We start from the raw sequence: 10,276 nt of genomic DNA on the forward strand, positions 1-10,276 counted from the left end.
AAAACAAAAGTAGCCAGAGTTTCAGACCCCAGCTGGGAGAGCGCTGCTCCTGTCCGGCCTGACCTGAAGTCCGGTTCCTGCCTCCTGCGCTCTCTGTGCTGTTCTCCCGCCTCCTGCCTTCTCTCCTCAACCCCCTTCTTTCTCCTTTCTGCTTTCCACTCTTGCTCGCTGCCTCTCTCCCATTTCATTCCAGAATTGTTCTCGGCCATGGGGTAGCTAAGGCAGCTGCACACTGAGCGTTTCCGGGACCATCAGAATGTCCAGCCTGCGTCTGAGGAGGCGTCCTCATTTGCAGTGTATGGTCCACAGGGGGCTAGCTTACGGCACCGCTCTTGTCCCACCCATTTTACAGATGAGGAAAGTGAGGCTTAGGGAAGGGAGTTCGGTCATGTTCTTTTGTCTTACCATTTCTCATTATCTTAGAAGCCATGCAGATAGAATTCTCCTGAATCAGAGAAAAGCCAAAACCTGAGCGGCGTTCCCCTCTTTGACGTAGACCCTAACGGCGAGCAGCGGGTGTGGAGGAAACAGGGAAGCATCCAAACAGTGAACAAGTGTGTGTGTATGAATGGAGTGCATGTGTCGCTTTAAATTTCCCTAACAGGTGTGCTAGAAGAGTAATTAAAAACTAAACTGAACACTCAAGCCTACCCCAGAAGGTACAGGAGCACTTTTCATTTTGCAAGCCAGGAGCCCAAGATCTAGGAGAGCCGGAGCTTGACTCCAGAGCTGAAGCAGTCCCCACAACCCCTGACCTGGTCCCCATGACCTGGTCCTGACACGTGTTAGGCTCCACTCAGAGGCTGCCTGTGCTGTGTGGTCTATACCTCTAAGGGCAACACCTGGGCTCAAGCTGACCACCATTTCCTACATGGTTTGAGCCTTCACAGGTCGGCCAGTTGGGATGGGTTGATGTTGATGGGTTGGCTGCAGATACCAGAAACTCAAGTCCAATGCACTCCAACCTGTAGAAGACTCATCGGCCCGCAGAGCCAAGGTTGGGTGAACGTTAGGGTTGGCTGATCCAGGAGCTCAACAGTGTCTTCCAAGCCCAGCTCCTGCCCACGCCCCACCATCCTCAGTGCTGCTTCCTCTCAAGGCCACAGCTGCAGCTGGCTGTGGGGACAGCAGGGGGCTTCATTATTTTTTGCTCCAGGGCAGTAGGAGGGAAAGATTGAGTGTCTCCCCATGGGTCTGTCTTAGGAACAGGGAAACGTTTTCCAAAATCCCCGATGACCCTCGGTTTGCCTTGGCTCACTTGCCCTTTCCTGAACCACTTCCTGCTCCTAGGCAGGTGTGCACTGAGGAGCTTTGCTTTGGGGGTCCCACAGTGACTTTACAGAGCCGCTTTGAGGATGTGATATTGGAACCAAGGCTTGAGCCAGACACAACAAAGACTGCAGGAAGGGGCATTGCAGGGGGAGGGGACGGCATGTGCAAAGGCCCCGCGGCAGGAGTGAGCTTGGTGTTCGGCCAATCAGGAGTCAGAGCACACTGGGCCTTATGGGCCGTGGGCACAGCCTGGGTCCTGCTCTGAGTATGACAAAGCCACTGGGAAGTTGTAGGTGGAGGAAAGACAGGTCATGGCTAAGAAAAAAGTAGTCCTCTGCTATGGGGTGGAAGGAAGACTGAAGTGTGTGAGAGAGACAGACAGACAGAAACTTCTGCAGTGTTTACAAATGCTCAGGCCCTGACCCAAATGCTTACAAACTTACATAGTTCTGGAAAACCCCAGTGTGTAATTTTCACTACAGGAGACCTCAGGAGTGTTTTTTTCTGAAAGGTCATCAGGTTCTGACTGCCGCCTCATTTCTTCTTGCTGCTGGTGATGAGGGGGGCTTGTCCCAGGCCCGGTCCCCGCATCCTCTTGCCCTGCAGAGGGATGAGGGTTTGGGTCTCACACGTCCAGGTCATTCATAAGCAGATCTCTTTGAGCACAGCATTGTGGGAGGTGGATGGGGCTTGATTCTCTTATGGAATCCAGGCAGATGTCAGCATTTAAATAACACAGGCGTATAAAAGAAACCAGTGTCCACAGAAGGATCTAGAAAGTATTATGGGATAAGACTGCATAAGAGAGGGATGGGGACATGGGTACCTCCCTTACTAGGTAGGGCCTTTGCTGGGGGTGGAAATGAGTTTTAAGGCAGCTGGACCCTTGCACTGGCTTTTGGATCAGGAAATATGCTTGGCTTCTGTTCCCATCACCGCCTGAGACGGCAGGAACTCTGATGCATGTGTGTTTCTTTCCCCTCCCTGGGCTCTGCTTCTTCACTTCCTTGTCGACGCAGAGAACAGCAGCAGTGACCAGAAACAGGCCTGTAAGAAGCACGAGCTGTATGTCAGCTTCCGTGACCTGGGCTGGCAGGTAAGGGGCTGGCTGGGCCTGTTCTGGGCATGGGGCCTCTGGCGGGGCCTCCCCGGAGGCAGCGGGTCTGTGCTCGGGCCTGTTTCTCATCTATGCCAGTTAAGACTCCCGTATCAAGTGGCCTCGCTAGGGAAGGGGACTTGGGCTAAGGATGCAGGGAGGCCTCATGAAACCTAACAGCAGAAACGTGGTTGAGACTTGAACTTGAACCAGGAACCCAAACACTTTGGACTCTGGACCCTGTTCTCTGCGTGCATCTCACTCCCATCCCTTGGCGGCTGCTTCTCAAGGTGATGCGGGGCCATGTGTTTGAATCCAGACGCCTGTGGAGCCATCGCCCGCTCTGCCCTCTGTCCCCACCTACCCCATTCCCATTCCCAGGGGAGGGATGGATCTGCCCAGCTTGGTACGGGTGCTTGTTCCTGAACCAATCATGTTTTAGAGGTGGGGTCATGTTACTGGCACATGGCTGCCCCCTCTGAAGCCATTTGCATGGAATGAGGCAGAGGGCAGGGGAGGAACCTAGGAGAGGAGTGAGTGAATCCACCACATGGCTGCCGTGAGCTCTCGTGTGATTCTCATTCCGAAATCATGCAGCACCTGCAGCGTTCTGGGCCCTGTTCTAGGTACTGGATTGGAGGTGCAGCGATGAATGTTGCAATGTATCTGCCCCGTGGGGCTCGAATATCCCTGGAGAGGGTATTGTCATGAGGTCATCAGGGCAACTGGTGGTGTTCTGTCCTAGGGGAGCTTGTAGTTCAGTGGGAGAGTCCGGCATCTTCCCTGGGGTTATGCCCAGACACACTCAGGGCATGCACACACACAGCCAGCTCCAAGCCCTCCCATGAGCCTGCCCTTGCAACTGATGACCACAACCACCCCCTGCTGGGACAGAACCCAAACTCCAGGGGTACCCGCTGGAAGATTCCATGTGCTTCAGCATCACTGAGGATTGTATTGATCACTGAGGGGTATATTGTATTGATTATTGGTCATGGTGGGCAACATTTCTGTGCCACCCAGACTCTAGAGGCAAGTGTGGCACACGGATCCCTTACTGAGAGTGTACATACCTGTCTACACTGTCACTGAATTATCACCCTGAGCCCGCATGAGTGATGTCATGATGAGTTATTAGCCTCTCTGGCAGGTGGGCATACCAAGGCATGGAGGTTTGTTTAAGGTAAACTGCCAGTGTGTGGCCACCTAGTGGGGGTGGAGCTGATGATTGCCTAACACCAAAGGCCCCTTGCTGTGCTGTCTTCTGTCAAGGAGACACAGCCATGGATGGCCATCTTAGATTGGCCCAGCCCCCTGGGGCTTTCCTCATTTTTAGGGATTTTTTTTTGGAAATGGAGTCTTGCTCTGTCACCCAGGCTGGGGTGCAGTGGTGCGATCATAGCTCACTGCGGCTTCGATCTTCCCACTCAGTCTGCCAAGTAGCTTGCACTATGGGCTTAGGCCATCGCCACTGGTCCTTCTTTCCTTTCTTTTGGGACCATGCAAGGCCACCCATTTTTTCCTTCCCCTGCTGGGCCCCTGCTGCTCAGGAAACATGGCCTGAGCCTTTGACCTCAGATTGAGGGCTTGGCATGGTGGCTTCTGGCTACATGGGGGTCGGGACGCCGTGGCTCAGGCTTTCTGCACGGTTTCCCACACTCTCTTCTCCCCCTCAGGACTGGATCATCGCACCTGAAGGCTACGCTGCCTACTACTGTGAGGGGGAGTGCGCCTTCCCCCTGAACTCCTACATGAACGCCACCAACCACGCCATCGTGCAGACACTGGTGGGTGTCACGCCGTCTTGGGGTGTGGTCACCTGGGCCGGGTGGGCTGTGGGGCCACAGATCCTGCTGCCTCCAAGCTGGGGCCTGAATAGATGTCAGCTCTTTGCCATGTCATGACGTTCATGACACTTTGCCCCATTAACAAAAAAAAATAAAAATTGTATTTTATGACTGGTTTGGTATAAAAAGGAGTATAACCCTTGACCCTGAAGTTCATTTATTTCTCCTAATTTTAAAAGTAACTAGAAGTTTTACGGACACCCTTGAGAATGCTTATAGTGTTGTGGGTACTGGTTACTGTGCCGAAGAGTATTGGGCCCTGCTTCCTTTTCCAGCAGAGGAAACAGGTCAACAGATGAGAAATTTCAGTGAGGGGCAGAGTGATCAGAAGCTGGCCAGCAGGATAATAGGATGCAGAGATGGGTGGGGACCCACGGGGCTATTTCAAGTTAAATTTCAGTGGGACCACTGGGAAGAGTCCATGTGATAATGAGATTCAGGTGCCCAGCACATGGCGACACTCCGTAGATGTGATTCCTGCTCAGCTAACAGCAACCACAGTGATAAGAGCTAGGGATTCTGTTCTTTGGCTTAGAATCCAAGGTTCAGGGACCTTGGTTATGTAGGTCCCTGCCATGAACATCATCTGAACCTTTCCTGCCAACTGATCATCCATCCTGCCTTGAATGCTTCTGGTGACAGAGAGCTCACTACCAGAACCACCCCCGCCTTTCATTCAGTAATCTGCCTCCTTCTTTTCTTGTCCCCATCCTGTGTGTTAAATCCTGGAGAAAAATCTCATCTATTCCTTTCATTTGGTTCTTCCTTTTCAAGGCAAGGGTTTTTTTTTGTTTGTTTGTTTGTTTGTTTTTTTAAGCATTGATTTTCCAAAGCCCTCTCTCACTGGCCGCATTTTGGTGTGTGTTTCAGGTCCACTTCATCAACCCGGACACGGTGCCCAAGCCCTGCTGTGCGCCCACACAACTCAATGCCATCTCCGTCCTATACTTTGACGACAGCTCCAACGTCATCCTGAAGAAATACAGAAACATGGTGGTCCGGGCCTGTGGCTGCCACTAGCCCCTCCGTGAAGTCAGACTCTTTGGGGCCAAGTTTTTCTGGATCCTCCATTGCTCGCCTCGGCCAGGAACCAGCAGACCAACTGCCTTTTGTGAGATCTTCCCCTCCCCATACCCAACTTTAAAGGTGTAAGAGTGTTAAGAAATGTGAGCAGCATATGGCTTTTGATCAGTTTGTCAGTGGCAACATCCAATGAACAAGATCCTACAAGCTGTGCAGGCAAAACCCAGCAGGAAAAGAAAAAAAATGCACAAAGAGAAATGGCCGGGCCAGGTCATTGGCTGGGAAGTCTCAGCCGTGCATGGACTCGTTTACAGAGGTAATTATGAGTGCCCGCCGGCCAGGCCACCCAGCCGTGGGAGGAAGGGGGCGTGGCAAAGGGTGGGCACTTTGGTGTCTGTGCGAAAGGCAAATTGACCTGGAAATTCCTGTAATAAATGTCACAATAAAACGAATGAATGAAAATGGTTAGGATGTTACAGATATATTTTCCTAAACAATTTATCCCCATTTTTTGGTTTATTCTGATGCATAAACAGAAGCTGTGTCATGTGGAGGGCGGGGAGGTCCCTCTCCATTCCCTTCAGGTTTCATTCTGAGGCTTACAGAGGCCCAATGTTTACCGAGGTCTGCCCAAATCCAAGATCTAGTGGCAGGGGAAAGAGCAAATGTCTGCTTGGAGGAGGGCGGTGTGTTGACCTTTGGAGGAAAAATATGTTCTGTTGTTCAGCTGGGTGTGCAGTAGCAGAAATGAAACTAGGTGTGTGAAACACCTGTAGACATTTGGGATTGGCTTTTCAGCTCACCCCAGTGGTGGGAAATCCATGTGAAATTGCAGAGGGGACAAGGATGGCAAGTAGGATGGAATTTGCAACTTGACCCTGGTGTTAAGAAGCACCAATGGGCCGGGCGTGGTGGCTCACACCTGTCATCCCAGCACTTTGGGAGGCCGAGGCAGGTGGATCACTTGAGGTCAGGAGTTCAAGACCAGCCTGGCCAATGTGGTGAAACCCCGTCTCTACTAAAAACACAAAAATTAGCTGGGCATGGTGGTGCGTGCCTATAATCCCAGCCACTCAGGAGGCTGAGGCAGGAGAATTGCTTGAACCTGAGAAGCGGAGGTGGCGGCGAGCCGAGATCGCCCCACTGCAGTCCAGCTTGGGTGACAAAGCGAGACTCCATCTCAAAGGAAAAAAATAAAAAGAAGCAGCATCAATGAAGCCTAGTTCCCCATGGGAGTGGGGTGAGCAGGGACACTGTACGTCCTCCCAGTGGACCCTCTGGTCTTTGTCTTCAGTGGCATTCCAAGGCTGGGTCCAGCCCAGGGCATTCGTGGCTGTCTCTTCATTTGCAGACCCTGATCAGAAGTTTCTGCAAACAAATTTGCTCCTTGAAGTAAGGCGGCGATGGCATAGTAGGAAGTCTGATGGGTGCAGGACGTGCTGGACTCACATTGCAAACAGAGGCCTTGTTGGGGGTGACATCCTGACCAAGTGTCCTGATTTGGAGGTGGCACTTCTGATGTGGCTCTTGGTGTAAGCCCGCCCTGCCTTGGCCGGTGGGTCCCATACATAGTACGCACCCAGCCTCCGGCCACAAACACGAGGCCTCGGGGAGGGCTGCACTGTCTGCAAACGTTTTTGGCATCTATAAAAAAAACAGCCAAGACTGTGGCCATGTGGAACCCAGTCCTGTGAGGGACTGTTTCTCCATCTTGACTCAGATGGTCCCTGGACACACCGGGGCTCCGTTTTTCTTTTTTGTTTTTCTTCTTCAGTAGCCTGGGCTGTAGCCTCCACTCTGTCTAGGCCCTGGGAGGAGTATTTTCTGTTGTTTGGTTTCATTTGGTGGCAGGGCTGGGGCTTTTTGTGGGATCCCTCTGGGTGCAAGTTTTCTCACGGCGTACTGACCCAACCAGCCTCTGGTTAGCATCGTTTGTACATTTTAACCTGTAAATAGTTGTCACAAAGCAAAGAGATTATTTATTTCCATCCGAAGCTCTTCTGAAGCCCCACCTTAATCCCTCGTTCAGGACGATGAGCTTGCTTTCCTTCAACCTGTGTGTTTTCTTATTTAAGACTATTTATTAATGGTTGGACCAATGTACCCATGGCTGTTGCGTTAGCAGTCCGTAGTGAGAATTCTGTATAAATACACAAAATAAAAAGGGTTTGACTTGCAATAAAAGAAGTCTGGTTCTGGTTCTTTGGCCTGTGTATCTCTGTGTGTTGTTTTTTTTCTCTGGGTTCTTGGACACTGAGGTTCTCTCCGACTGCTAAGAGCTCCTACCACCATGAACACGATGTTTATCATCCAGGCCTTGGGGGTAAACGGGCGCTCGTCATTATTTGGTGCAGCTGTGTGGGGCTCTGGGCAGGAGAGATGGAACCAAGCAACATATGTGAATTTGGTAGGCTCGACTACAAAGATCCTTGATTGAATTACAGTGCAGCTGTCAGCAGCTGTTTCAAAGAGGCAGGGGGTAAATTAGCTGTGTTTACTGCTAACATAGTTGAAAGATTTAGTCATCCCAATAAAATAGAGGCACCACAGAGCGAAAAAGGGCAGGAGGTGCACACCCAAAACTTTAAAGCGGTGCCAGCCCCAGAGCTGACACTGTCCAGTGCAAATGGCTGGGGCAGCTGCTGGAGCGTGGCTGTGGACGTGGATGGCCCCCAGCAGGCCTGGCAAAGGCCGCCAGGGCCCAGTACCTCGCCAAGCATGGAGCAGCACTCGGCCGTGTAGTGTGGAGCAGCGTTTTGGACGCCTTTCCTCTTTGAAGTGCACGCTCGGGTCACCTGATGGCTGTTGTTGGAATCCCAGCCTGATACTTGGACAGGCCTCCCGTTCTCCCCCTGTTGCCTGAAACAAAGCTGCTGCTCCTAGTGAGTCCCAGCCCTGGCGATTTCCAAATGCTCCTGCCATTGTCCTGGCGAGCGGCTTTGCTTTTGTTCTGTTTTCCAGGCTGAAGACCAGAGCCACAAACCGGAGGTCCAGATGTGGCCTGCGGACGGGCCTTCCTCCCTCTGCATGGTGTTTATCTATTTCTCAAAATGTGAATTCATTGCCAACATGTTTTTGAATATCAGAAGATGGGGGTGAAGAAAAACTCCCCAAATCTGGCTTCTCCTGAGAATTGGGAGGCCTGGCCACACTGGGCTCCACGCACATGTGGCCACTCCGGGTGGCCGTGGAGAGACAGCTGATGCCCAGTCTCCACTGCTCCCTATTGCCTCTCTTACAAAAGGGTGAATGTCAGTTGCTTTTTTAACATTGTAGACACCTGTTTATGTGCATTGATGTCCCTATTAAGAGCAGGAAAGGAGAAGCTAGCCTTGGAGAGCTGAGCACTTTGGAAAGGACAAACATTCTCTTTTCCCGTGTCACTTGCCCTCTCCCCTTCATGCTGATTGTCATCTGATGATGGAATGCCTTACAGAAGGCAGCTTGTCTGTCTCCGTTGCTGGAGAGCAGCAACTTTGGGTCACTGTGTGTCCCCAGTTCAGCACAGGGCTTCGCACACAGCAGAGCTCACTTGACGTGTTTTGATGAATAAATGTCATTGTAGTTACCAACAGGCTGGAAATCAGGACACATGGTCTCTGCCCTCACAGCTGAGTGAACCTGGGGAGGGCCTTAACCCTGGTCTTCTGGGCCTCCTACTTTCAGATCAAGGTTGGAGTCAGGGGCTCACAGGTGGGCTTCATCTGATTGGCCCCTTTGGTAGTGCTGGGCAGCAACTTGGGGTCATCAGTGAAAAGCATTCTCAGGTGTGCCCAGGAGCACACCCCCCCCCCACCCCCGACAGTGCAGTGACCTTACCTGCTGATCGTCATCCCAAACCCTGTAGCTGCTTCCTCTGCTTTTTGTTGTTGTTATTCTAGAAAAGGAAGTGGCTTTAGGAAGGAAATAAGTGTGATGAATCTGACCTTAGATGCATGTTTGCTCAAACTCACATCATTGTTTAATGCCACAAGCAAGCCGCTGAGTAACAGACTAAATAATTCCCAAAAAAGTTTATATGCACACACGTTCGTGCATGTGTGTGTGTGTGTGTGTTGGTGGGGGGTGTCTGGGGGGTGAAGGTGGAGATGGATTTGGCCACAATATACTCTGAGGTCCACACCCTTGTATTTGACCCTCGGTGGTGCATATCTAACACAATTAAATTACAGAAATGGAAATGCTGGGCTGGGCGTGGTGTCATCCAGCACTTTGGGAGGCCAAGGCGGGTGGTTGAGAGTTCAAGACCAGCCAGACCAACATGGAGAAATCTGGTCTCTATTAAAAATAATAATAATAATAAAAATATATATATACACACACACACACACATACACACACAAATACAAAATTAGCTGGACATGCTGGCGCATGCCTGTAATCCCAGCTACTCGGGAGGCTGAGGCAAGAGAATCATTTGAACCCAGGAGGCAGAGGTGGTGGTAAGCCGAGATCGTGCCATTGGACTCCAGCCTGGGCAACAAGAGCAAAACTTCATCTCAATAAATAAATAAATAAATAAATAAATAAATATAGAAATGCTATATAAAAATGGTTTTGAATGCTAAAGCCAGCAGAGAAATTACACATTTGAGCTCTGACCCTTCCTGACAGAGTCCCGTGGTCTCTCTGTTTTGGGAGGTTTTCACATAAGCCATCTTACTTGTTCTCTCTCGCCAAGAGTTAGGCAGCAATGTCTTTGTCCTTCCACCTTGCAAGGTCACACTGACGTGTCGGCAGGTCACCCAGAGGTACTGTGAGTGGGACAGAAATAGCTGCTCTGAGCAAATGCCTTTCCCGGCAGTCTGTGGAGAGGAAGATGTTCACAGCCCTGCCAACAAGTGCTGGTCTCTGTCTGACCTTTGCTTAGTGTGTCGATGAAGGAAGGGATGACAGATGACCCGGGTCCCAATCCTGGTCTGTCCTCTGAGTGGTCCCTAAAATAATACCATTAGTGGGGCCAGGCACAGCTTCTTATCTGTGGAGTGGGTGCGCTGATAACACTGAGCAGGTCCTCACGGAAGCCCTGGGCGAGGAG

The 10,276-nt window shown here is 51.2% G+C and overlaps 1 protein-coding gene across 1 annotated transcript in view; it reads left to right on the forward strand.

The window, feature by feature from the left end:
- The window catches only part of BMP7 (bone morphogenetic protein 7), a 99,400-nt gene extending 91,949 nt beyond the window's left edge, over positions 1-7,451 (forward strand). Inside the window, exons 5-7 of the mRNA XM_017536574.2 lie at positions 2,292-2,368; positions 4,045-4,155; positions 5,086-7,451. Coding sequence (XP_017392063.1) covers positions 2,292-2,368; positions 4,045-4,155; positions 5,086-5,235 — 338 coding nt within the window. The 3' untranslated portion in view covers positions 5,236-7,451. The remainder of the gene's footprint in view (positions 1-2,291; positions 2,369-4,044; positions 4,156-5,085) is intronic.
- Positions 7,452-10,276: the final 2,825 nt, after the last annotated feature.

The sequence above is a fragment of the Cebus imitator genome, unplaced genomic scaffold, assembly GCF_001604975.1.
Source record: "Cebus imitator isolate Cc_AM_T3 unplaced genomic scaffold, Cebus_imitator-1.0 Scaffold99, whole genome shotgun sequence".
In the NCBI taxonomy this organism is placed as follows: Eukaryota; Metazoa; Chordata; class Mammalia; order Primates; family Cebidae; genus Cebus; species Cebus imitator.